At 44.6% G+C, this 24936-nt stretch overlaps 1 protein-coding gene across 1 annotated transcript in view; it reads right to left on the minus strand.

The window, feature by feature from the left end:
• The window catches only part of dlgap3 (discs, large (Drosophila) homolog-associated protein 3), a 372948-nt gene that overhangs the window by 42679 nt on the left and 305333 nt on the right, over nucleotides 1–24936 (minus strand). Inside the window, exons 3-6 of the mRNA XM_082961426.1 lie at nucleotides 18819–19030; nucleotides 18528–18639; nucleotides 15008–15218; nucleotides 11647–11832 (exon numbers count right to left, since the gene is read on the minus strand). Of these exons, the coding sequence (XP_082817552.1) occupies nucleotides 11647–11832; nucleotides 15008–15218; nucleotides 18528–18639; nucleotides 18819–19030 (721 nt within the window). The remainder of the gene's footprint in view (nucleotides 1–11646; nucleotides 11833–15007; nucleotides 15219–18527; nucleotides 18640–18818; nucleotides 19031–24936) is intronic.

Consider the following 24936-nt stretch of genomic DNA (forward strand, 5'->3'; position numbering starts at 1 on the left):
ACATGGTTTCTTGGAACAGTACTATGTCAACATGGTTTCTTGGAACAGTGCTATGTCAACATGGTTTCTTGGAACAGTGCTATGTCAACATGGATCCTTGGAACAGTGCTATGTCAACATTGTTCATTGGAACAGTGTTATGTCAAAATTGTGCCTTGGAACAGTGCTATGACAACAAGGTGTCTTGGAACAGTGCTATGTCAACATGGTTTCTTGGAACAGTGCTATGTCAACATGGTTTCTTGGAACAGTGCTATGTCAACATTGTTCATTGGAACAGTGTTATGTCAAAGTTGTGCCTTGGAACAGTGCTATGTCAACATTGTTCATTGGAACAGTGTTATGTCAAAATTGTGCCTTGGAACAATGCTATGACAACAAGGTTTCTTGGAACATTGCTATGTCAACATGGTTCCTTGGAACAGTACTATGTCAACATGGTTTCTTGGAACAGTGTTATGTCAATATGGTTTCTTGGAACAGTACTATGTCAATATGGTTTCTTGGAACAGTGCTATGTCAATATGGTTTCTTGGAACAGTGCTATGTCAACATGGTTTCTTTGAACAGTGCTATGTCAACATGGTTCCTTGGAACAGTGGTATTTCAACATGTTACCTTGGAACAGTGCTATGTCAACATAGTTCCTTGGAACAGTGCTATGTCAACATGGTTTCTTGGAACAGTGCTATGTCAACATGGTGCCTTGGAACAGTGGTATGTCAACATGGTTCTTGGAACAGCACTATGTCAACATGATTCCTTGGAACAGTGCTATGTGTACATGGTGTCTTGGAACAGTACTATGTCAATATGGTTTCTTGGAACAGTGCTATGTCAACATGGTTTCTTGGAACAGTGCTATGTCAACATGGTTCCTTGGAACAGTGCTATGTCTACATGGAATCTTGGAACAGTGCAATGTCAACATGGTTTCTTGGAACAGTGCTATGTCAACATGGTTCCTTGGAACAGTGCTATGTCAACATGGTTCCTTGGAGCATTCCTATGTCAACATGGTTTCTTGGAACAGTGCTTTGTCAAAATAGTTCCTTGGAATAGTGTTATGTCAACATGGTGTCCTGGAACAGTACTATGTCAACATTGTGCCTTGGAACAGTGTTTTTACAACATGGTTTCTTGGAACAGTGCTATGTCAACATGGTTCCTTGCAAAAGTACTATGTCAACATGGTTTCTTGGAACAGTGCTATGTCAACATGGATCCTTGGAACAGTGCTATGTCAACATTGTTAATTGGAACAGTGTTATGTCAAAATTGTGCCTTGGAACAGTGCTATGACAACAAGGTTTCTTGGAACAGTGCTATGTCAACATGATTTCTTGGAACAGTGCTATGTCAACATGGTTTCTTGGAACAGTGCTATGTAAACATTGTTCATTGGAACAGTGTTATGTCAAAATTGTGCCTTGGAACAGTGCTATGACAACAAGGTTTCTTGGAACAGTGCTATGTCAACATGGTGCCTTGGAACAGTACTATGTCAACATGGTTTCTTGGAACAGTGTTATGTCAATATGGTTTCTTGGAACAGTACTATGTCAATATGGTTTCTTGGAACAGTGCTATGTCAATATGGTTTCTTGGAACAGTGCTATGTCAACATGGTTTCTTTGAACAGTGCTATGTCAACATGGTTCCTTGGAACAGTGGTATGTCAACATGTTACCTTGGAACAGTGCTATGTCAACATAGTTCCTTGGAACAGTGTTATGTCAACGTGGATTCTTGGAACAGTGCTATGTCAACATGGTTTCTTGGAACAGTGCTATGTCAACATGGTTTCTTGGAACAGTGCTATGTCAACATGGTTTCTTGGAACAGTGCTATGTCAAAATGGATTCTTGGAACAGTGCTATGTCAACATGGTTTCTTGGAACAGTGCTATGTCAACATGGTTTCTTGGAACAGTGCTATGTCAACATGGTGCCTTGGAACAGTGCTATGTCAACATGGTTTCTTGCAAAAGTACTATGTCAACATGGTTTCCTTCTTGGAACAGTGCTATGTCAACATGGTGTCTTGGAACAGTGCTATGTCAACATGGTGTCTTGGAACAGTGTTATGTCAATATGGTTTCTTGGAACAGCACTATGTCAACATGGTTCCTTGGAAGCAGTGCTATGTCAACATGGTTTCTTGGAACAGTGCTATGTCAACATGGTTTCTTGGAACAGTGCTATGTCAACATGGTTCTTGGAATCAGTACTATGTCAACATGGTTCCTTGGACCAGTGATATGTCAACATGGTTTCTTGGAACAGTGCTATGTCAACATGGTTTCTTGGAACAGTACTATGTCAACATGGTACCTTGGAACAGTGCTATGTCAACATGGTTCCTTGAAAAAGTACTATGTCAACATGGTTTCTTGGAACAGTGCTATGTCAACATAGTTCCTTTGAACAGTGCTATGTCAACATGGTTTCTTGGAACAGTACTATGTCAACATGGTTTCTTGGAACAGTACTATGTCAACATGGTTTCTTGGAACAGTGCTATGTCAACATGGTTTCTTGGAACAGTGCTATGTCAACATGGATCCTTGGAACAGTGCTATGTCAACATTGTTCATTGGAACAGTGTTATGTCAAAATTGTGCCTTGGAACAGTGCTATGACAACAAGGTGTCTTGGAACAGTGCTATGTCAACATGGTTTCTTGGAACAGTGCTATGTCAACATGGTTTCTTGGAACAGTGCTATGTCAACATTGTTCATTGGAACAGTGTTATGTCAAAGTTGTGCCTTGGAACAGTGCTATGTCAACATTGTTCATTGGAACAGTGTTATGTCAAAATTGTGCCTTGGAACAATGCTATGACAACAAGGTTTCTTGGAACATTGCTATGTCAACATGGTTCCTTGGAACAGTACTATGTCAACATGGTTTCTTGGAACAGTGTTATGTCAATATGGTTTCTTGGAACAGTACTATGTCAATATGGTTTCTTGGAACAGTGCTATGTCAATATGGTTTCTTGGAACAGTGCTATGTCAACATGGTTTCTTTGAACAGTGCTATGTCAACATGGTTCCTTGGAACAGTGGTATTTCAACATGTTACCTTGGAACAGTGCTATGTCAACATAGTTCCTTGGAACAGTGCTATGTCAACATGGTTTCTTGGAACAGTGCTATGTCAACATGGTGCCTTGGAACAGTGGTATGTCAACATGGTTCTTGGAACAGCACTATGTCAACATGATTTCTTGGAACAGTGCTATGTCAACATGGTTTCTTGGAACAGTGCTATGTCAACATGGTTTCTTGGAACAGTGCTATGTCAACATGGTTTCTTGGAACAGTGCTATGTCAACATGGTGCCTTGGAACATTGCTATGTCAACATGGTTTCTTGCAAAAGTACTATGTCAACATGGTTTCCTGGAACAGTGCTATGTCAACATGGTTTCTTGGAACAGTGCTATGTCAACATGGTTCCTTGGAACAGTGCTATGTCAACATGGTTTCTTGGAACAGTGCTATGTCAACATGGTTTCTTGGAACAGTGCTATGTCAACATGGTTCCTTGGAACAGTGCTATGTCAACATGGTTCCTTGGAACAGTGTTATGTCAACATGGTTTCTTGGAACAGTGCTATGTCAACAAGGTTTCTTGGAACAGTGCTATGTCAACATGGTTTCTTGGAACAGTGCTATGTCAACATGGTTTCTTGGAACAGTGCTATGTCAACATGGTTCCTTGGAACAGTGCTATGTCAACATGGTTCCTTGGAACAGTGCTATGTCAACAAGGTTTCTTGGAACAGTGCTATGTCAACATGGTTTCTTGGAACAGTACTATGTCAACATGGTTTCTTGGAACAGTGCTATGTCAACATGGTTTCTTGGAACAGTGCTATGTCAACAAGGTTTCTTGGAACAGTGCTATGTCAACATGGTTTCTTGGAACAGTGCTATGTCAACATGGTTTCTTGGAACAGTGCTATGTCAACATGGTTTCTTGGAACAGTGCTATGTCAACATGGTTTCTTGGAACAGTGCTATGTCAACATGGTTCCTTGGAACAGTGCTATGTCAAAATAGTTCCTTGGAATAGTGTTATGTCAAAATGGTTTCCTGGTACAGTTCTATGTCAACATTGTTCCTTGGAACAGTGCTATGTCAAAATTGTGCCTTGGAACAGTGCTATGTCAACATGGTTCTTGGAACAGTGCTATGTCAACAAGGTTTCTTGGAACAGTGCTATGTCAACATGGTTTCTTGGAACAGTGCTATGTCAACATGGTTTCTTGGAACAGTACTATGTCAACATGGTTTCTTGGAACAGTGCTATGTCAACATGGTTTCTTGGAACAGTGCTATGTCAACATGGTTTCTTGGAACAGTGCTATGTCAACATGGTTTCTTGGAACTGTGCTATGTCAAAATGGTTTCTTGGAACAGTACTATGTCGACATGGTTTCTTGGAACAGTACTATGTCAACATGGTTCCTTGGAACAGTGGTATGTCAACATGTTACCTTGGAACAGTGCTATGTCAACATAGTTCCTTGGAACAGTGTTATGTCAACATGGTTCCTTGGGACAGTGTTATGTCAACATGGTTTCGTGGGACAGTGTTATGTCAACATGGTTCCTTGGAACAGTGTTATGTCAATATGGTTTCTTGGAACAGCACTATGTCAACATGGTTCCTTGGAAGAGTGCTATGTCAACATGGTTTCTTGGAACAGTGCTATTTCAACATGGTTCCTTTGGAACAGTGCTATGTCAACATGGTTCCTTGGAACAGTGCTATGTCAACATGGATTCTTGGAACAGTGCTATGTCAACATGGTTTCTTGATACAGTGCTATGTCAACATGGTTTCTTGGAACAGTGCTATGTCAACATGGTGCCTTGGAACAGTGCTATGTCAACATGGTTCCTTGGAACAGTGGTATGTCAACATGGTTTCTTGCAAAAGTACTGTGTCAACATGGTTTCTTGGAACAGTGCTATGTCAACATGGTCCTTGGAACAGTGCTATGTCAACATGGTTTCTTGGAACAGTGCTATGTCAACATGGTTCCTTGGAAGAGTGCTATGTCAACATGGTTTCTTGGAACAGTGCTATTTCAACATGGTTCCTTTGGAACAGTGCTATGTCAACATGGTTCCTTGGAACAGTGCTATGTCAACATGGATTCTTGGAACAGTGCTATGTCAACATGGTTTCTTGATACAGTGCTATGTCAACATGGTTTCTTGGAAAAGTGCTATGTCAACATGGTGCCTTGGAACAGTGCTATGTCAACATGGTTCCTTGGAACAGTGCTATGTCAACATGATTTCTTGGAACAGTGCTATGTCAACATGGGTCCTTGGAAAAATTCCTAGGACAAAATGGTTTCTTGTAACAGTGCTATGTCACCATGGTGTCTTGGAACAGTGCTATGTCAACATGGTGTCTTGGAACAGTGCTATGTCAACATGGTTTCCTGGAACAGTACTATGTCAATATGGTTTCTTGGAACAGTACTATGTCAACATGGTTTCCTGGAACAGTACGATGTCAATATGGTTTCTTGGAACAGTGCTATGTCAACATGGTTTCTTGGAACAGCACTATGTCAACATTTTATCCTTGGAACAGTGCTATGTGTACATGGTGTCTTGGAACAGTGTTATGTCAATATGGTTTCTTGGAACAGCACTATGTCAACATGGTTCCTTGGAAGAGTGCTATGTCAACATGGTTTCTTGGAACAGTGCTATTTCAACATGGTTCCTTTGGAACAGTGCTATGTCAACATGGTTCCTTGGAACAGTGCTATGTCAACATGGATTCTTGGAACAGTGCTATGTCAACATGGTTTCTTGATACAGTGCTATGTCAACATGGTTTCTTGGAACAGTGCTATGTCAACATGGTGCCTTGGAACAGTGCTATGTCAACATGGTTCCTTGGAACAGTGGTATGTCAACATGGTTTCTTGCAAAAGTACTGTGTCAACATGGTTTCTTGGAACAGTGCTATGTCAACATGGTCCTTGGAACAGTGCTATGTCAACATGGTTTCTTGGAACAGTGCTATGTCAACATGGTTCCTTGGAACAGTGCTATGTCAACATGGTTTCTTGGAACAGTGCTATGTCAACATGGTTCCTTGGAACAGTGCTATGACAACAAGGTTTCTTGGAACAGTACTATGTCAACAAGGTTTCTTGGAGCAGTGCTATGTCAACATGGTTTCTTGGAACAGTACTATGTCAACATGGTTTCTTGGAACAGTGCTATGACAACAAGGTTTCTTGGAACAGTGCTATGTCAACATGGTTTCTTGGAACAGTGGCATGTCAACATGTTACCTTGGAACAGTGCTATGTCAACATGGTTCCCTGGGACAGTGTTATGTCAACATGGTTTCTTGGAACAGTGCTATGACAAAATGGTTTCTTGGAACAGTGCTATGTCAACATGGTGTCTTGGAACAGTGCTATGTCAACATGGTGTCTTGGAACAGTGTTATGTCAATATGGTTTCTTGGAAGAGCACTATGTCAACATGGTTCCTTGGAAGAGTGCTATGTCAACATGGTTTCTTGGAACAGTGCTATTTCAACATGGTTTCTTGGAACAGTGCTATGTCAAAATGTTTTCTTGCAAAAGTACAATGTCAACATGGTTTCTTGGAACAGTGCTATGTCAACATGGTTTCTTGGAACAGTGCTATGTCAACATGGTTTCTTGGAACTGTGGTATGTCAAAATGGTTTCTTGGAACAATACTATGTCAACATGGTTTCTTGGAACTTTGCTATGTCAACATGTTACCTTGGAACAGTGCTATGTCAACATGGTGCCTTGGAACAGTGCTATGTCAACATGGTTTCTTGGAACAGTGCTATGTCAACATGGTTTCTTGGAACAGTGCTATGTCAACATGGTGCCTTGGAACAGTGGTATGTCAACATGGTTCTTGGAACAGCACTATGTCAACATGATTCCTTGGAACAGTGCTATGTGTACATGGTGTCTTGGAACAGTACTATGTCAATATGGTTTCTTGGAACAGTGCTATGTCAACATGGTTCCTTGGAACAGTGCTATGTCTACATGGAATCTTGGAACAGTGCAATGTCAACATGGTTTCTTGGAACAGTGCTATGTCAACATGGTTCCTTGGAACAGTGCTATGTCAACATGGTTCCTTGGAGCATTCCTATGTCAACATGGTTTCTTGGAACAGTGCTTTGTCAAAATAGTTCCTTGGAATAGTGTTATGTCAACATGGTGTCCTGGAACAGTACTATGTCAACATTGTGCCTTGGAACAGTGTTTTGACAACATGGTTTCTTGGAACAGTGCTATGTCAACATGGTTCCTTGCAAAAGTACTATGTCAACATGGTTTCTTGGAACAGTACTATGTCAACTATGTTCCTTGGAACAGTGCTATGTCAACATGGTTCCTTGCAAAAGTACTATGACAACAAGGTTTCTTGGAACAGTACTATGTCAACAAGGTTTCTTGGAGCAGTGCTATGTCAACATGGTTTCTTGGAACAGTACTATGTCAACATGGTTTCTTGGAACAGTGCTATGACAACAAGGTTTCTTGGAACAGTGCTATGTCAACATGGTTTCTTGGAACAGTGGTATGTCAACATGTTACCTTGGAACAGTGCTATGTCAACATGGTTCCCTGGGACAGTGTTATGTCAACATGGTTTCTTGGAACAGTGCTATGACAAAATGGTTTCTTGGAACAGTGCTATGTCAACATGGTGTCTTGGAACAGTGCTATGTCAACATGGTGTCTTGGAACATTGTTATGTCAATATGGTTTCTTGGAACAGCACTATGTCAACATGGTTCCTTGGAAGAGTGCTATGTCAACATGGTTTCTTGGAACAGTGCTATGTCAACATGGTTTCTTGGAACAGTGCTATGATAACATTGTTCCTTGGAACAGTGCTATGTCAACATGGTTCCTTGGAACAGTGCTATGTCAACATGGTGCCTTGGAACAGTGCTATGACAACATGGTTCCTTGGAACAGTGCTATGTCAACATGGTTCCTTGGAATAGTGTTATGTCAACATGGTTTCCTGGAACAGTGCTATGTCAACAAGGTTTCTTGGAACAGTGCTATGTGAAAATAGTTCCTTGGAATAGTGTTATGTCAACAAGGTTTCCTGGAACAGTGGTATGTCAACAAGGTTTCTTGGAACAGTGTTATGTCAAAATTGTGCCTTGGAACAGTGCTATGTCAACATGGGTTCTTGGAACAGTGCTATGTCAACATGGTGCCTTGGAACAGTGCTATGTCAACATGGTTCCTTGGAACAGTGCTATGTCAACATGGTTCCTTGCAAAAGTACTATGTCAACATGGTTTCTTGGAACAGTGCTATGTCAACATGGTTTCTTGGAACAGTGCTATGTCAACATGGTGCCTTGGAACAGTGCTATGTCAACAAGGTTTCTTGGAACAGTGCTATGTCAACAAGGTTTCTTGGAACAGTGATATGTCAACATGGTTTCTTGGAACAGTGCAATGTCAACATGGTTTCTTGGAACAGTGCTATGTCAACATGGTTTCTTGGAACAGTGGTATGTCAACATGTTACCTTGGAACAGTGCTATGTCAACATAGTTCCTTGGAACAGTGTTATGTCAACATGGTTCCCTGGGACAGTGTTATGTCAACATGGGTCCTTGGAAAAATTCCTAGGACAAAATGGTTTCTTGGAACAGTGCTATGTCAACATGGTGTCTTGGAACAGTGCTATGTCAACAAGGTGTCTTGGAACAGTGCTATGTCAACATGGTTTCCTGGAAAAGTACTATGTCAATATGGTTTCTTGGAACAGTACTATGTCAACATGGTTTCCTGGAACAGTACTATGTCAATATTGTTTCTTGGAACAGTGCTATGTCAACATGGTTTCTTGGAACAGCACTATGTCAACATTTTTCCTTGGAACAGTGCTATGTGTACATGGTGTCTTGGAACAGTGTTATGTCAATATGGTTTCTTGGAACAGCACTATGTCAACATGGTTCCTTGGAAGAGTGCTATGTCAACATGGTTTCTTGGAACAGTGCTATTTCAACATGGTTCCTTTGGAACAGTGCTATGTCAACATGGTTCCTTGGAACAGTGCTATGTCAACATGGATTCTTGGAACAGTGCTATGTCAACATGGTTTCTTGGTACAGTGCTATGTCAACATGGTTTCTTGGAACAGTGCTATGTCAACATGGTGCCTTGGAACAGTGGTATGTCAACATGGTTTCTTGCAAAAGTACTATGTCAACATGGTTTCCTGGAACAGTGCTATGTCAACATGGTTTCCTGGAACAGTGCTATGTCAACATGGTTTCTTGGAACAGTGCTATGTCAACATGGTCCTTGGAACAGTGCTATGTCAACATGGTTTCTTGGAACAGTGCTATGTCAACATGGTTCCTTGGAACAGTGCTATGTCAACATGGTTTCTTGGAACAGTGCTATGTCAACATGGTTCCTTGGAACAGTGCTATGACAACAAGGTTTCTTGGAACAGTACTATGTCAACAAGGTTTCTTGGAGCAGTGCTATGTCAACATGGTTTCTTGGAACAGTGCTATGACAACAAGGTTTATTGGAACAGTGCTATGTCAACATGGTTTCTTGGAACAGTTCTATGTCAACAAGGTTTCTTGGAACAGTGCTATGTCAACATGGTTCCTTGGAACAGTGCTATGTCAACATGGTTCCTTGCAAAAGTACTATGTCAACATGGTTTCTTGGAACAGTTCAATTTCTACATGGTTTCTTGGAACAGTGCTATGTCAACATGGTGCCTTGGAACAGTGGTATGTCAACATGGTTTCTTGCAAAAGTACTATGTCAACATGGTTTCCTGGAACAGTGCTATGTCAACATGGTTTCCTGGAACAGTGCTATGTCAACATGGTTTCTTGGAACAGTGCTATGTCAACATGGTCCTTGGAACAGTGCTATGTCAACATGGTTTCTTGGAACAGTGCTATGTCAACATGGTTCCTTGGAACAGTGCTATGTCAACATGGTTTCTTGGAACAGTGCTATGTCAACATGGTTCCTTGGAACAGTGCTATGACAACAAGGTTTCTTGGAACAGTACTGTGTCAACAAGGTTTCTTGGAGCAGTGCTATGTCAACATGGTTTCTTGGAACAGTGCTATGACAACAAGGTTTATTGGAACAGTGCTATGTCAACATGGTTTCTTGGAACAGTTCTATGTCAACAAGGTTTCTTGGAACAGTGCTATGTCAACATGGTTCCTTGGAACAGTGCTATGTTAACATGGTTCCTTGCAAAAGTACTATGTCAACATGGTTTCTTGGAACAGTTCAATTTCTACATGGTTTCTTGGAACAGTGCTATGTCAACATGGTTCCTTGGAACAGTGCTATGTCAAAATAGTTCCTTGGAATAGTGTTATGTCAACATGGTTTCCTGGAACAGTTCTATGTCAACATTGTTCCTTGGAACAGTGCTATGTCAAAATTGTGCCTTGGAACAGTGTTATGACAACAAGGTTTCTTGGAACAGTGCTATGTCAACAAGGTTTCTTGGAACAGTGCTATGTCAATATGGTTCCTTGCAAAAGTACTATGTCAACATGGTTTCATGGAACAGTACTATGTCAACATGGTTTCTTGGAACAGTACTATGTCAACATGGTTCCTTGGAACAGTGGTATGTCAACATGTTACCTTGGAACTGTGCTATGTCAACATAGTTCCTTGGAACAGTGTTATGTCAATATGGTTCCTTGGGACAGTGTTATGTCAACATGGTTTCTTGGAACAGTGCTATGTCAACATGGTTTCTTGGAACAGTGCTATGTCAACATGATTTCTTGGAACAGTGCTATGTCAACATGGGTCCTTGGAAAAATTCCTATGACAAAATGGTTTCTTGGAACAGTGCTATGTCAATATGGTTTCTTGGAACAGTGCTATGTCAACATTGTTTCTTGGAACAGCACTATGTCAACATGATTCCTTGGAACAGTGCTATGTCTACATGGTGTCTTGGAACAGTGCTATGTCAATATGGTTTCTTGGAACAGTGCTATGTCAACATGGTTTCTTGGAACAGTGCTATGTCAACATGGTTCCTTGGAACAGTGCAATGTCTACATGGAATCTTGGAACAGTGCAATGTCAACATGGTTTCTTGGAACAGTGCTATGTCAACATGGGTCCTTGGAACAGTGCTATGTCAACATGGTTCCTTGGAACATTCCTATGTCAACATGGTTTCTTGGAACAGTGCTATGTCAACATGGTTTCTTGGAACAGTGGTATGTCAACATGTTACCTTGGAACAGTGCTATGTCAACATGGATTCTTGGAACAGTGCTATGTCAACATGGTTCCTTGGAACAGTACTATGTCAACATGGGTCTTTGGAACAGTACTATGTCAACATGGGTCTTTGGAACAGTGTTATGTCAACATGGTTTCTTGGAATAGTGCTATGTCAACATGGTTCCTTGGAACAGTGCTATGTCAATATGGTTTCTTGGAACATTCCTGTAAAATAAAAAGCAGGACCCACAGATAAACCCACCAATTGGTCGCTGCCAACACAGACCCCCTTCCAGTTTACCCAATCAATCATCCAAAATATTATGAACTACCATCAGTGATTCCCATGTCCACAGAGCTGCTCTGGTGTTGTCTGGGCCGTCCCAGGGCAGGCTGGCCTGTGTTCTGGAAGTAGGCATCCTGGGTAGACTCTGTACTGCTCTGAGCCCTCACAGAGATCGTTGGCTTGGACATACGGGGAGGGAGAGGGGGAGGGCCAGCCTTACGGTATGGGATGACTGGGGGGGGGGGGGGGGGAGAGAGAGAGAGAGAGAGAGAGAGAGAGAGAGAGGAATGGAGCAAGAACCGGATAAATAGTTAATTTATGAATTTAAACAAGCCTTTATTGTGCACAGACAGACAGACAGACAGACAGAGCTATCTTTTCTCTTGCTCTGAGCTAACTCAAAGCCATTTCCTGTGAGGTACTATGAGCACACGCAGTCCTCCGCTGTGGAAACACAGACAGTCCTCCGCTGTGGAAACACACGCTGTCCTCCGCTGTGGAAACACACGCGGTCCTCCGCTGTGGAAACACACGCTGTCCTCCGCTGTGGAAACACACGCTGTCCTCCGCTGTGGAAACACACGCGGTCCTCCGCTGTGGAAACACACGCAGCCCTCTGTCTGTCTGTTTGTGGCTGTGTTTTGTATATGACACTTCAGAGCAGCTTTGATAAATCTCTGGAGGATTTGCAGGTCTAAGCCAGGAAATAAGAGCTCTGTAAAGTACTGATGATAGCACACTGAAGACACACACACACACGCCAGCGCAAGCATACAGTGTACTTTAGACGACAGTAAAAAAGAAGGATGAATGACAGAGAAGGAAAACGAGAGGAAAAAGGATAAGAACAGAGAGAGAGAGAGAGAGGAAGGGAGAACTCCAAGGAGGGTTAAAGAGAATTAAATTGAGTCGGAAGAACATAGGAGAAGAACAGAGAGAGAAAGGAAAAGAGGAAGAGAGAACTCTAAGGAGTGTTAAAGAGAATTAAATAGAGAGTAGGAAGAACATAGAAGAAGAACAGAGAGATGAAGAGCAGCTGGAGTCAGTGAGTTATGAGGTAATAAAAAACATTCCAGTCATTGTTATGGAGACAGAGAGAGAGATTCCACCGGGGAGGGAGATGGAGGGAGGGAGAGAGGGAGATAGAAAGGAAGAGAGGGAGAGAGGGAGAAAGAGAGAGAGGGAGAGAAGGAGAGGGAGAGAAGGAGAGGGGGATACAGAGAGGAAGATGGAGAGAGAGAGCATGAGAGAGAGAGATAGAGATAGTGGATACAGAGAGGAATGCTTAGAGACAACCAGTGTGTGTGTGTGTGTGTGTGTGTGTATGTGTGTGTGTGTGTGTGTGTGTGTGTGTGTGTGTGTGTGTGTGTGTGTGTGTGTGTGTGTGTGTGTGTGTGTGTGTGTGTGTGTGTGTGTGTGTGTGTGTGTGAAAACATTATGATGAGTTATTATGATGAGGTATTATGATGAGGTATTGTGATTGTGGTATTTCTCCCCTCTCTCTCCAGATGAAATCTCGCGTCTTGTGATGGCCGGCCGCCCAACAACCTGCCCGCTTGACCCTATCCCCTCCTCTCTTCTCCAGACCATTTCCGGAGACCTTCTCCCTTACCTCACCTCGCTCATCAACTCATCCTTGACCGCTGGCTACGTCCCTTCCGTCTTCAAGAGAGCGAGAGTTGCACCCCTTCTGAAAAAACCTACACTCGATCCCTCCGAAGTCAACAACTACAGACCAGTATCCCTTCTTTCTTTTCTCTCCAAAACTCTTGAACGTGCCGTCCTTGGCCAGCTCTCCTGCTATCTCTCTCAGAATGACCTTCTTGATCCAAATCAGTCAGGTTTCAACACTGGTCATTCAACTGAGACTGCTCTTCTCTGTGTCACGGAGGCTCTCCGCACTGCTAAAGCTAACTCTCTCTCCTCTGCTCTCATCCTCCTAGACCTATCTGCTGCCTTTGATACGGTGAACCATCAGATCCTCCTCTCCACCCTCTCCGAGTTGGGCATCTCCGGCGCGGCCCACGCTTGGATTGCGTCCTACCTGACAGGTCGCTCCTACCAGGTGGCGTGGCGAGAATCTGTCTCCACACCACGTGCTCTCACCACTGGTGTCCCCCAGGGCTCTGTTCTAGGCCCTCTCCTATTCTCGCTATACACCAAGTCACTTGGCTCTGTCATATCCTCACATGGTCTCTCCTATCATTGCTATGCAGACGACACACAATTAATCTTCTCCTTTCCCCCTTCTGATAACCAGGTGGTGAATCGCATCTCTGCATGTCTGGCAGACATATCAGTGTGGATGACGGATCACCACCTCAAGCTGAACCTCGGCAAGACGGAGCTGCTCTTCCTCCCGGGGAAGGACTGCCCGTTCCATGATCTCGCCATCACGGTTGACAACTCCATTGTGTCCTCCTCCCAGAGTGCTAAGAACCTTGGCGTGACCCTGGACAACACCCTGTCGTTCTCCACTAACATCAAGGCGGTGACCCGATCCTGTAGGTTCATGCTCTACAACATTCGCAGAGTACGACCCTGCCTCACACAGGAACCGGCGCAGGTCGTAATCCAGGCACTTGTCATCTCCCGTCTGGATTACTGCAACTCGCTGTTGGCTGGGCTCCCTGCCTGTGCCATTAAACCCCTACAACTCATCCAGAACGCTGCAGCCCGTCTGGTGTTCAACCTTCCCAAGTTCTCTCACGTCACCCCGCTCCTCCGCTCTCTCCACTGGCTTCCTGTTGAAGCTCGCATCCGCTACAAGACCATGGTGCTTGCCTACGGAGCTGTGAGGGGAACGGCACCTCAGTACCTTTAGGCTCTGATCAGGCCCTACACCCAAACAAGGGCACTGCGTTCATCCACCTCTGGCCTGCTCGCCTCCCTACCTCTGAGGAAGCACAGTTCCCGCTCAGCCCAGTCAAAACTGTTCGCTGCTCTAGCACCCCAATGGTGGAACAAGCTCCCTCACGACGCCAGGACAGCGGAGTCAATCACCACCTTCCGGAGACACCTGAAACCCCACCTCTTTAAGGAATACCTAGGATAGGATAAAGTAATCCTTCTAACCCCCCCCCCCCCCTTAAAAGATTTAGATGCACTATTGTAAAGTGGTTGTTCCACTGGATATCATAAGGTGAATCCACCAATTTGTAAGTCGCTCTGGATAAGAGCGTCTGCTAAATGACTTAAATGTAAAATGTAAATGTGTTATGATGAGTTATCTTTTCTGACACATGAAGACTTGTGTTTGCTCCCTGAGCTAATGTCAAGGCTTTGGCTCAAAGGGCTAACACAGTCTTGAGTCATACAGATAACAGATGGGTTTGATACCAGGTATATACCCAGTACCCCCCCCCACACACACACACACACACACACACACACACACACACACTCACCGGCCCCTCCCTTGATGCTGGGTCCTGACATGGAGATGACGGACAGGCAGTCGTCGTCTTGGGAACAGCCGGCCTGGATGGCGCGGACGTAACTATGGGAACGGGTCCGGAAGCAGCCAGGCAGATCCAAGGCTTCCACCGCCTGACTCTCTATCTCTCCAAACATGGTCTCACACACCGCCTCAAACTGACGATTCAGAGAGTCACCCAGCTACAGGAGAGAGAGTGAGAGAAATATCCACACCCACATGCATGTCAGTGGAGGCTCCTTTCATAACAAATAGCACCCTCTAGGGTAGCACCTAGTTAGACAGCTAATTTCCTTCCTCCTCTGGGTACATTGACTTCAATACAAAACTTAGAAGGCTCATGGTTCTCACCCCCTTCCATAAGACTTACACAGTAATTATGACAACTTCCGGAGGACGTCCTCCTGTCACGTCCTGACCAGTAGAGGGTGTAGTTGGGTCAGGACGTGGCAGAAGGGAGTGTGTGTTTTATTGTTTCATTGATTTTGGCCGTGTGACTTCCAATCAGGCACAGCTGTAGAGGGTTGTGGTTGATTGGGAGTCACACATAAGTTGCCTATGTTTCCTTTGTGTTTCGTGGGTAATTGTTCTTGTCACTGTGGTTGCACCTGACAGGACTGTGTTGGCTGTCAGTTTTGTTGTTTTGTGAAATGCATAGTGTTCGTTTAATTAAACATGACGAACCCTAACTCCGCCGCATTTTGGTCCACTTCTTCCATAGACAGCCGTTACAGAATTACCCACCAAACCAGGACCAAGCGGCGGAAGAGGAAGGAGCAGCAGGACTACAGCGTGATGGACCAATGGACTTGGGAACAAATCCTGGACGGAGAGGGACCATGGACTCAGGCTGGGGATTATCGCCTCCCGCAGTGGGAGATTGAAGCGGCGAGAGCAGACAGGCGCTATTACGAGGAGAGAGAGCGCAACGAGCGCGAGAGGCAGCCCCAAGAATTTTTTTTGGGGGGGCACACAGAACAGTCGGTGGAGCTGAGGTCGGAACCAGAGCCAGTCGGGATGACATTGGAGGTGAGCGAGGGATATGAGACAGAGACTGTGACGGGGTTAATGGGGAAATTATGAGAGAGAGAGATGAGAGAGCTGCTAGTGTGGTGCATAAGCATCCAGCGGGTCTTCCCAGACTGGTGAGTCCAGGGCCTGCGCCCAGAGCCAGGTCTCCGTTAAGTCTCCCCAGCCTGGTGAATCCTGAGCCGGAACGGCCAGAGTGGCCAGACTGCCCCGAACTGCCGGAGCGGCCAGACTGCCCCGAGCTGCCGGAGCGGCCAGACTGCCCCGAGCTGCCGGAGCTGCCAGACTGTCCCGAGCTGCCGGAGCTGCCAGACTGCCCCGAGCTGCCGGAGCTGCCAGACTGCCCCGAGCTGCCGGAGCTGCCAGACTGCCCCGAGCTGCCGGAGGTGCCAGACTGCCCCGAGCTGCCCGAGCTGCCAGACTGCCCCGAGCTGCCAGACTGCCCCGAGCTGCCAGAGTGGCCCGACTGCCCCGAGCGGCCAGAGTGGCCCGACTGCCCCGAGCGGCCAGAGTGGCCCGACTGCCCGGAACGGCCTGCACCTGAGCCACCTCCAGGATAGGTGGGTTGGGGAGGGAGGGTGTAGCACAGTGCCGTTGGTGACGGCAGCCACCCTCCCTTCCCTCCCTTATTGTTTAGGTGTTCTTTTTTGTTGGGGATTTTCTTGTGTTTTCTTTTTTTAGGTGCATCCCGGGGTCTGCACCTTGAGGGGGGGGGTACTGTCACGTCCTGACCAGTAGAGGGTGTAGTTGGGTCAGGACGTGGCAGAAGGGAGTGTGTGTTTTATTGTTTCATTGATTTTGGCCGTGTGACTTCCAATCAGGCACAGCTGTAGAGGGTTGTGGTTGATTGGGAGTCACACATAAGTTGCCTACGTTTCCTTTGTGTTTCGTGGGTAATTGTGCTTGTCACTGTGGTTGCACCTGACAGGACTGTGTTGGCTGTCAGTTTTGTTATTTTTGTAAATTGCGTAGTGTTCGTTTAATTAAATATGACGAACCCTAACTCCGCCGCATTTTGGTCCACTTCTTCCATAGACAGCCGTTACACCTCCAACCTATCAGAGCTCTTGTAGCATGAACTGACATGTTGTCCACCCAATCATAAGCTACAGCTAGCTAGCACTGCACTGCATAAAATGTGGTGAGTAGTTGACTCAAAGAGAGAGAAAGACAATAGTTGAACATTTTTGAACAAATACATTTATTCAAAAAGGAAGGAGAAGCAGCAGAGAGAGAGAGCAAGCTAAATATATTTATATCTTTTCCTTGTAATATTTGTTCTTCTTCTTAGTTTATTTTTTCATGACTTAGCTAATTTTGCTAATTTAGCCTACTCAACAACTAGCTGACTAAACTCCGCTCCATGGTGAAAGATGTTTCTGGTGAACTCCAACGTCCTGGCGTGGAGTTTAGTTAGCTACACAACAGAGAGGAATGCTATGTATGCTAGCTAGCTGGCTAAGGCTATCCAACACTTTAGCTTTTCAAGGGAAGCTTTCAGGTTTTTATAAAGGGCCTGCCTGTGTAACTGCTAAACTGCTTGCTGTACACTGTACGGCATGATTGTACACATGGATTGGATTGTGGGTTTACTAAATAGTTAGTTGTAGTTTGTTGACTATAATGTTAATAGGGTGACAACGATGTAGGCTGTGTGTAGCAGTTAGCAGTTATGATATGAAGGTTTGGCTTGGAAAGGTTTTTATCGCCTGGTCACAGACAGCTGTTGTGTTGTACACTGAAGTCCACAAGCGAAGTGAAAAGAGCGTGTAGATGCGAGAAGTAATTATCCAACGAGCAAAAGTGATGATCCTCGACGTGGCTGCTATGAAAGTGAAGTGTGTGTGCAGGGTGACCAGGGGTGTATTCATTCCAACCCCGATTCCGTTGAAAAAAAACGTTTCACAGAAGCAAACGCGATGGGGAGTGTCCTAGCTGAATTTGTCCACGAGAAACTCTTGTTTTAGTTGTTTGGTCTAGTGATTACACCCTAGATCAGCTAGATGCAGGCAAGAGTGTGCAAGGTGGTGTTGAATGTGTCACTGTCTGTCACACTGATTACTCCAACGTGTCTCTCCACCTCTGTGCACCTACATTGTAAACTTTCATCATAGGTTAGGTTGTACCAACCTCATGATGGGTACAGGGAACATTAGAGTATCATGTAATAACCTAAACATATAGATGTTACATTGAACTGGGTGAATGGAATATGAATGACAGTCATCCAATATGCTGTAATAGAAATAAGGCCACTCTAATAAATACATAAATTGTCTTCCCTAATCTTAAATGCCACGGCTTTTGTGGAGCGACGGGTAACGATGCTTCGAGGGTGGCTGTTGTCAATGTGTGCAGAGGGTCCCTGGTTCGAGCCCAGGCAGGGGCGAGGAAAGGGACGGAACTATGAAGAGGTGAATAAACATACAGATATACAGTGTTCTGAAGGTGTGTGGTCTTACCTGTGAGCTGGTCAGAGACCGCGTGTAGCTCCGAGAGCGTGCGTGACTCTTCGGCGTGCTTGGGTTGTTAGCGTAGGGTAGCGTAGCATCTACACACTGCTTACACGAGTATCTACACACACACACACACACACACACACACACACACAGAGTAAAATGAGAACAACACTCATCCTCTTCCTCCTCCTCATCATCATCATCACCACCACCATCACCACCATCGTCATCATCACCAATGACTTAAGAAATTACAGAATGACTCCCCCCCCCCGTTACTTGGTGGCAGATGACCTGTGGTCCATGCTGACAGAACGTCTGAAGGCCTCTCTCTGGGCGATAATGGTGGTTTTAGGAGAGGATTTAGGACTGGCGTCAGAGTCCTGACTATCATCGTCTCCCATGGCCTTGACGTAGCTGCCGCTCCGCATGCGCCTGCAGGGGATCTCCCCTCCTCCGGCTGGGTAGCCCCCGAGCCCACCCCACTCCACCCCGTCTGATGGGACCTGGACACATACAGACAGATACAAATGTATGAACACACAAAAGTAGAATGACACACGCACACATACACACAAATGGTAAGCGTACACATGCGCAGACATATGAATGCACAAACAAACAAACACACACACTCACACACAAACGCACAAAACACACACATTTATAAACAGGGGGAAAGAGAGTGAAGATTATGGTTAGTGACAAATTCATCTCATGCACTTTGATTAAATAGCTTAAAAGTATTATTTTGTTTAAAGACATCAGATAATCATACTATTACTAGGTTTTTAGAAAACATTTAGGAGCTTTTCTAGAATTCTCTGTTTTTTCCAGAAAACCCAGTTGAAACATGTCCAGAATTAGGAGGGAATAAGGATTTCTGGAAAGAAAGAAAGAAAGAAAGAAAGAAAGAAAGAAAGAAAGAAAGAAAGAAAGAAAGAAAGAAAGAAAGAAAGAAAGAAAGAAAGGAATTTGAGGAAAGTTACCTGATACTTTTCTGCTGACATTTAGAGAGGGAAGAATATATGACTCATCACTTTTTATTGATTTAACATTTTATCTTAATCTATGCCAATAACACCAAGGGGGAATCAGCTACTAAACACTCAATGTTCATTTCTCTACTCAAACAGTCCCTGCTGATGAAAAACATTCCTACAGCATGATGCTGCCACCACCATGCTTTAATGTGGGGATGGTGTTCTCGGGGTGATGAAAGGTGTTGGGTTTGCGCCAGACATAGCGTTTTCCTTGATGGCCAAAAAGCTCAATTTTAGTCTCATCTGACCAGAGTACCTTCTTCCATATGTTTGGGGAGTCTCCCACATGCATTTTAGTGAACACCAAACATGTTTGCTTGTTTCTTTCTGGCCACTCTTCCGTAAAGCCCAGCTCTGTGGAGTGTACGGCTTAAAGTGGTCCTATGGACAGATACTCCAATCTCCGGCTTGGAGCTTTGCAGCTCCTTCAGGGTTATCTTTGGTCTCTTTGTTGCCTCTCTGATTAATGCCCTCTTTGCCTGGTCCGTGAGTTTTGGTGGGCAGCCCTCTCTTGGCAGGTTTGTTAAGTGCCATGTTCTTTCCATTTTTTAATAATGGATTTAATGGTTCACTGTGGGATGTTCAAAGTTTCTGATATTTTTTTTATAACCCAACTCATATCTGGACTTCTCTACAACTTTGTCCCTGACCTGTTTGGAGAGCTCCTTGGTGGTGCACCTTGCTTAGTGATGTTGCAGACTCTGAGACCTTTCAGAAGAGGTCTATATATACTGAGATCATGTGACAGATCATGTGACACTTAGATTGCACACAGGTGGACTTTATTTAACTAACTATGTGACTTCTGAAGGTAATTGGTTGCACCAGATCTTATTTAGGAGCTTCATAGCAAAGGGGATGAATACGTATGTATGCACCACTTTTCCGTTTAATTTTTAGTTGTGGAATTCTTTGAAACAGGTCATTTTTTTCATTTCACTTCACAAATTTGCACTATTTTGTGTATGTCCATTATATGAAATCCCCCCCAAAAAATCTATTTAAATTTGTGATGAATGAAACAAAATAGGAAAAACACCAAGGGGGATGAATACTTTGGCAAGGCAATGTAGTTCGTCAGTCTGGCTTGTGCAAATATGTGTACGCGCGCACGCACGCACGCACACACACTTACTCACTCACACAGGCATTTACACACAGACAGGTACAGGAAGATGGCGCACTGCACAGCACACACGTTATGATAATTGTGAGAAAAAAAGAAAGAATGAGAAATTGAGGCTTATAGAGAGAGAAACTTATAGAGAGAGAGAGACTTATACAGAGAGACACTTACAGAGAGAGACTTACAGAGAGATTGAGAGACTTACAGAGAGAGAGAGACTTACAGAGAGAGAGACTTACAGAGAGAGAGAGAGACTTACTTACAGAGAGAGAGAAACTTACAGAGAGAGAGACTTACAGAGAGAGACACTTACAGAGAGAGAGACTTACAGAGAGAGACACTTACAGAGAGAGAGACTTACAGAGAGAGAGACTTACAGAGAGAAACTTACAGAGAGAGAGACTTACAGAGAGAGACACTTACAGAGAGAGACACTTACAGAGAGAGACACTTACAGAGAGAAACTTACAGAGAGAGAGACTTACAGAGAGAGACACTTACAGAGAGAGACACTTACAGAGAGAGAAACTTACAGAGAGAGAGACTTACGGAGAGAGAGACTTACAGAGAGAGAGACTTACAGAGAGAGAGACTTACAGAGAGAGAGACTTACAGAGAGAAACTCAGTCTAATCTCTATCTCCCTTGGCCTCCCTCTCCCTCTCTCTTGGACACAGGGCTTATAGAGAGGTGGGCACAGGGATAAGGGTCATACGGGGTCATAAAAGCACCAATCTCTCATTTTTCTTCGTCTTTCTTCCATCCCTGACAGCACCATCAAAAATATTCACTTAATCTTTCTCTCACAATATTTACACTAAATACTCCCAATCCTTGGTTTGAACTCTCTACGAGTTCATTTCATAGACCCAGATGAACTGCAAGGTAGCAAAATTGGAGATTAATTTTAAAAAGTAATCTGTCACAGAGTTCTTGAGAAAGACAGACATGTGACCCCTAAAGGAAATGCCAGTCAGGGTTAGTTTTTGAAATGGCTTGGTAATAGCATGTACAGTGTGATATTATAAAGTGGGACTGAGGCGCAGAGGAGCTCTTTTATGGGGCTCCAGGGCCCTCCACTGCCCCTCAGCTCTGGAACCAACACTATGCTGACTACAGCACATCCCGGGCCCCAGTGTACAGTCAAAACGTCTCCCTTAGAAAATATGGTGCCACTAGGTACTGCAACTGATGATGTGAGGAGAGATAGGGAACTAAGGGGAGGGAGGAGAGAGAGGGAACTAATGGAGGGAGGGGAGAGAGGGAACTAAGGGAAGGGAATGGAGAGGGTGGGAACTAAGGGAGGGAGGAGAGAGAGGGAAGGAAGGGAGGGAGGAGAGAGAGGGAAGGAAGGGAGGGAGGAGAGAGAGGGAACTAAGGGAGGGAGGAGAGAGAGGGAACTAAGGGAGGGAGGGAGGAGAGAGAGGGAACTAAGGGAGGGAGGAGAGAGAGGGAACTAAGGGAAGGGAATGGAGAGAGAGGGAAGGAAGGGAGGGAGGAGAGAGAGGGAACTAAGGGAGGGAGGAGAGAGAGGGAACTAAGGGAGGGAGGAGAGAGAGGGAACTAAGGGAGGGAGGGAGGGAGGAGAGAGAGGGAACTAAGGGAGGGAGAAGAGAGAGGGAACTAATGGAGGGAGGAGAGAGAGGGAAGGAAGGGAGGGAGGAGAGAGAGGGAACTAAGGGAGGGAGGAGAGAGAGGGAACTAAGGGAGGGAGGGAGGGAGGAGAGAGAGGGAACTAAGGGAGGGCGGAGAGAGAGGGAACTAAGGGAGGAGAGAGAGGGAACTAAGGGAGGAGAGAGAGGGAACTAATGGAGGGAGGAGAGAGAGGGAACTAAGGGAGGGAGGAGAGAGAGGGAACTAATGGAGGGAGAAGAGAGAGGGAACTAAGGGAGGGAGGAGAGAGAGGGAACTAATGGAGGGAGGAGAGAGAGGGAAGGAAGGGAGGGAGGAGAGAGAGGGAACTAAGGGAGGAGAGAGAGGGAACTAAGGGAGGGCGGAGAGAGAGGGAAGGAAGGGAGGGAGGAGAGAGAGGGAACTAAGGGAGGGAGGAGAGAGAGGGAACTAATGGAGGGAGGAGAGAGAGGGAAGGAAGGGAGGGAGGAGAGAGAGGGAACTAATGGAGGGAGGAGAGAGAGGGAAGGAAGGGAGGGAGGAGAGAGAGGGAACTAAGGGAGGGAGGAGAGAGAGGGAACTAATGGAGGGAGGAGAGAGAGGGAAGGAAGGGAGGGAGGAGAGAGAGGGAACTAAGGGGAGGGAGGAGAGAGAGGGAACTAAGGGAGGGAGGGAGGAGAGAGAGGGAAGGAAGGGAGGGAGGTATTTTATTTCATTTCATTGACTTCATCACTACTTGTATTTATGAGAGGTATTGACATGTTGAATGCACCGAGCTGTCTGTTTAAACTACTGGCACACAGCTCAAACACCCATCCATACCCCACAAGACATGCCACCAGAGGTCTCTTCACAGTCCCCAAGTCCAGAACAGACTATGGGAGGTGCACAGTACTACATAGAGCCATGACTACATGGAACTCTATTCCACATCAGGTAACTGACTCAAGCAGTAAAATCAGATTTAAAAACAGATAAAAATACACCTTATGGAACAGCGGGGACTGTGAAGCAACACAAACATAGGCACAGAGACATGCATACACACATAACACACACACACACACATGATAACACACACACTATACACACACATGGATTGAGTTCTGTAGATATGTGGTAGTGGTGGAGTAGGGGCCTGAGGGCACACAGTGTGTTGTGAAATCTGTTGTGAATGTATTTTACTATTTAAAAATAAATCTATAACTGCCTTCATTTTGGATCCCAGCAACTAACGGGGACCCATAGTAAATACAAATAGAATTGATCATTTGAGACAGTGTCTATATTTCCCAGCCATTTGAGACAGTGTCTATATTTCCCAGCCATTTGAGACAGTGTCTATATTTCCCAGCCATTTGAGACAGTGTCTATATTTCCCAGCCATTTGAGACAGTCTCTATATTTCCCAGCCATTTGAGTCAGTGTCTATATTTCCCAGCCATTTGAGACAGTGTCTATATTTCCCAGCCATTTGAGACAGTCTCTATATTTCCCAGCCATTTGAGTCAGTGTCTATATTTCCCAGCCATTTGAGACAGTCTCTATATTTCCCAGCCATTTGAGACAGTCTCTATATTTCCCAGCCATTTGAGACAGTCTCTATATTTCCCAGCCATTTGAGACAGTGTCTATATTTCCCAGCCATTTGAGACAGTCTCTATATTTCCCAGCCATTTGAGTCAGTGTCTATATTTCCCAGCCATTTGAGACAGTGTCTATATTTCCCAGCCATTTGAGACAGTGTCTATATTTCCCAGCCATTTGAGACAGTCTCTATATTTCCCAGCCATTTGAGTCAGTGTCTATATTTCCCAGCCATTTGAGACAGTCTCTATATTTCCCAGCCATTTGAGACAGTGTCTATATTTCCCAGCCATTTGAGACAGTCTCTATATTTCCCAGCCATTTGAGACAGTCTCTATATTTCCCAGCCATTTGAGTCAGTGTCTATATTTCCCAGCCATTTGAGACAGTGTCTATATTTCCCAGCCATTTGAGACAGTGTCTATATTTCCCAGCCATTTGAGACAGTGTCTATATTTCCCAGCCATTTGAGACAGTGTCTATATTTCCCAGCCATTTGAGACAGTGTCTATATTTCCCAGCCATTTGAGACAGTGTCTATATTTCCCAGCCATTTGAGACCGTGTCTATATTTCCCAGCCATTCGAAATCGATGGAGGCAAAAAGCTGGATCTACACTACATATGACGTCGACTTAACACCACTTTTAACAAACTTTGATATTGGAGTAAACAGCCACTTTAAGGTTGATAATTCCCCTCATCTAAGTTCCTAATCTAACTTCCAGGCACGTATTGTACAAAGTAACCATAACATTTTTAATGGATGGGACACGGCAATTATTCTCAAATGAGTAAGAGGTCGGATCGCCTTGTCACGCTGTTAACTCAAAATCTGCACGAATGTAAACGCCTTCTCATGGACATTATTGAGGAGAGTGAGAGAGAGAGAGAGAGAGAGAGAGAGAGAGAGAGAGAGAGAGAGACAGAGAGAGAGAGAGAGAGAGAGAGAGAGAGATGCTGAATATAGCATAAGAAAGAGAAACAGAGAGATGGATGAGAGAAAAACAGAAGAGAAAAACAGAGAAACAGAGAGAAACAAGGTGA

Source organism: Salmo salar, chromosome 14 (genome assembly GCF_965601325.2).
Source record: "Salmo salar chromosome 14, fSalSal1, whole genome shotgun sequence".
NCBI lineage: Eukaryota > Metazoa > Chordata > Actinopteri > Salmoniformes > Salmonidae > Salmo > Salmo salar.